This window comes from Nothoprocta perdicaria, unplaced genomic scaffold, assembly GCF_003342845.1.
Source record: "Nothoprocta perdicaria isolate Ctin4 unplaced genomic scaffold, notPer1 scaffold_1, whole genome shotgun sequence".
Lineage (NCBI taxonomy): Eukaryota > Metazoa > Chordata > Aves > Tinamiformes > Tinamidae > Nothoprocta > Nothoprocta perdicaria.
In genome coordinates this window covers 9,731,703-9,734,191 of record NW_020454093.1, presented here as the reverse complement: position 1 = coordinate 9,734,191, position 2,489 = coordinate 9,731,703, and the positions used below count along the sequence as shown (strand labels likewise).

At 45.8% G+C, this 2,489-nt stretch overlaps 1 protein-coding gene across 1 annotated transcript in view; it reads right to left on the bottom strand.

The window, feature by feature from the left end:
- Positions 1-2,359: 2,359 nt before the first annotated feature.
- Positions 2,360-2,489, bottom strand: part of MCIDAS (multiciliate differentiation and DNA synthesis associated cell cycle protein) — a 3,812-nt gene continuing 3,682 nt past the window's right edge. Inside the window, exon 7 of the mRNA XM_026035550.1 lies at positions 2,360-2,488. Within this exon, the coding sequence (XP_025891335.1) occupies positions 2,360-2,488 (129 nt within the window). The remainder of the gene's footprint in view (position 2,489) is intronic.

The window sequence follows — 2,489 nt, the reverse complement described above, 5'->3', positions numbered from 1 at the left end:
ACTCCTTGTGAATAAATTCAAAGACATTTATTAATTTTGATTTTTCTTTGTGTTTTTTTTTAAGAATAAAAGGTAAATATGGAAAATAAACAGTCATTTGCCATCAGAGTTTAAACAGGTGTTAACTGCAAGGCAGACTTGGAGGCTGTTCCTTGTATACCTCTGGAAAAGTTGTGCCAAAGCAAACTACGGCCTTTTTTGACTCACTCACTTTGGTTGTCAATTAAGATTTTATAAGGCAAAACACAAATAATGGCCACTGACCAGAAGTAAGTCAATGTTTAAAAAARGATGAAGAGGGCTACTGTTGTCATTTAAAACTGTCTGTAAAATATTTGTCTTTCYCCTGAAGTTAGGCATAGGTGTAACTCTCCTTATAAAATTATTCAGGACAACAATAGAAGAAAACTCAGGAAAATTCCATTTCTCTGCAAGCCTGGAATAGAAGAGCCAAAACCAAGAGTAGCGCTTTGCTGCTGCTGCCACTCCGGTGTTGCTGGCATCCTGGCCACCACAGGGCCACTCGGAGCCACCACAAGGCCACTGTGGGGCCACCACTGCCCTTCCAGCGGGAGCAGCAGCTTCTGCAGCACGTAGTTTTGTACGCATGAAAGCTGGAGGAACTTGTGCATGTCAGAAATGATGGCCCGTCTCAACTAAAGACAAAAACCTGTATGTCTTTGCTTACCTACAAGTTCATATGACCATGAAAGAAACGCATTTTTATTATAAACATGTGAAAAGTAGATGAGCTTCATGAACAGAAAATGTTTTCCCTTTCTAATGTATTGAATGACCTACTATCCCTCCAGGAAAAAGCCATGCCTAAAGCTGTTTTTGGACATGGCCTTTACACCGGGAAACAGTATATATTTCTGGAAAAGGTTGATCCAGGTCCTTTTTTCTCTTGCCTTCTTAAGGAAACCTAAAAATTATGGCCCCCACACACCTACCCTAAAAGTAAATGCACCTTTTCCCTCTTGTATTTCTGCTGAAGCAAACTGCATCTTGCCATGCAGCACCTGCCCGCTCTGGGGCGAGGGAAGCCAGAGGCAGCTTTCTCACTCCAAGCAGTCTCGAAGACAGGACCGGGCATATACAAGTGGTATTACACTATAAACATACAGTGTTACATACCAAGCATCTTTTCCTTTTGACACATACATGTCCATGGGTCTTAAGAGTCTCAGTGAGAAGCAGCCTGGCCTGATTAGACAGTTATCAACCTGTTGAATTCATAAGGAAGATTAAAAATAAATAAGACAGCTATGATTTTTTTCTATTACTTTTAAATCACAACTGAAAACTAACCAAAACCAACCACCATATGAAGCAACAGTAAAACCACTGGTGATAATTCAACCAGGATTATTTATTGTTGCACTCTACCAGAATTTTACAGATCACTTTATTTCTGAGGAAATAAGATAAGAATTACAAAGTTATGCACACTGTGCATTTTGCATTCAACTTCACAAAATGTGTGAGGAATTGCAGATATTTATACAAATTGACTTAGCTATCGGCACAGAAAAGTAGAAAAATGATACTTTGGTGGATATAAAATCTTAGCTAAGCCATCCTAGGTAGAGGATGGTGTCTTCATTCACCCAGGAGCCACAAAAAAAGAGGAAGCCTCAGGTGATGTTTCAAGTACGGTGTCAGTGGTTCAGYTTTCAAGTTAGCAAGTGAAACGCAGCCATTCAGAACATTTTGTGGTGTCCTTCAACTTCTCTTTGCTTGAAATAATATCACTGAATGTTAATAGCAGCATGTTTTATTCTGTAGTTTTCTGCTTGAGCACATCAAGCACGGTAAACTGTAGGAGCTCGGCTTTTGTTATTTTTTGCACCAAAAAAAGCAAATAATGCATACCTGATGCAAAACACTGTTTACATTAAATCAGTACAAATAAATGACAATGTTAAGCAACCTAATCGCCGCACACGTGCCGAAAGGCACCTACAGGGGCACACACGTGTGACAGTAAGTGCAGTTGGATAGACCTGCCGGGTTTGGTCACATTCCTTGGCTGAGAAGGTGCACGATGTTTCACCTGCTTTGGGCCCTGCGCTCCTTTTGACACAGACCGGCCCTCATCGCTGTCCCACCAGTTACACCTCCCTGTCCAGCTGAGCAAAACCTTGCGTAGAGCCTGGCAGCTTTCCCTTCGGGGTGCCGCGGAAGCCATCACGTCTCTCCCAAGGGCTGGAAGGGGAGCCGTGGCCTCCAGGAGCTCCACAGGAGCAGCCTGCAGCGCCCGCGGTCTCCCCAGCGCCGGGRGCTCCCGTGAAGCCAACAGGACTCCGGGGCGCGGGCCGGACACGCGGGGCAGTGGGGGCAGCCGCGAGGCACGCGCTCAGCGCGGCACCCAGCGGAAGYGGTAGCCGCCGCCGGCCGTGCGCAGGCTGAAGGCGCTGCCCTGCGGGAAGGCCAGCGTGCGGATGCGGCCGGCGCGGCCCAGCGCGGCCCGCAGGCAGCCGCCCGCC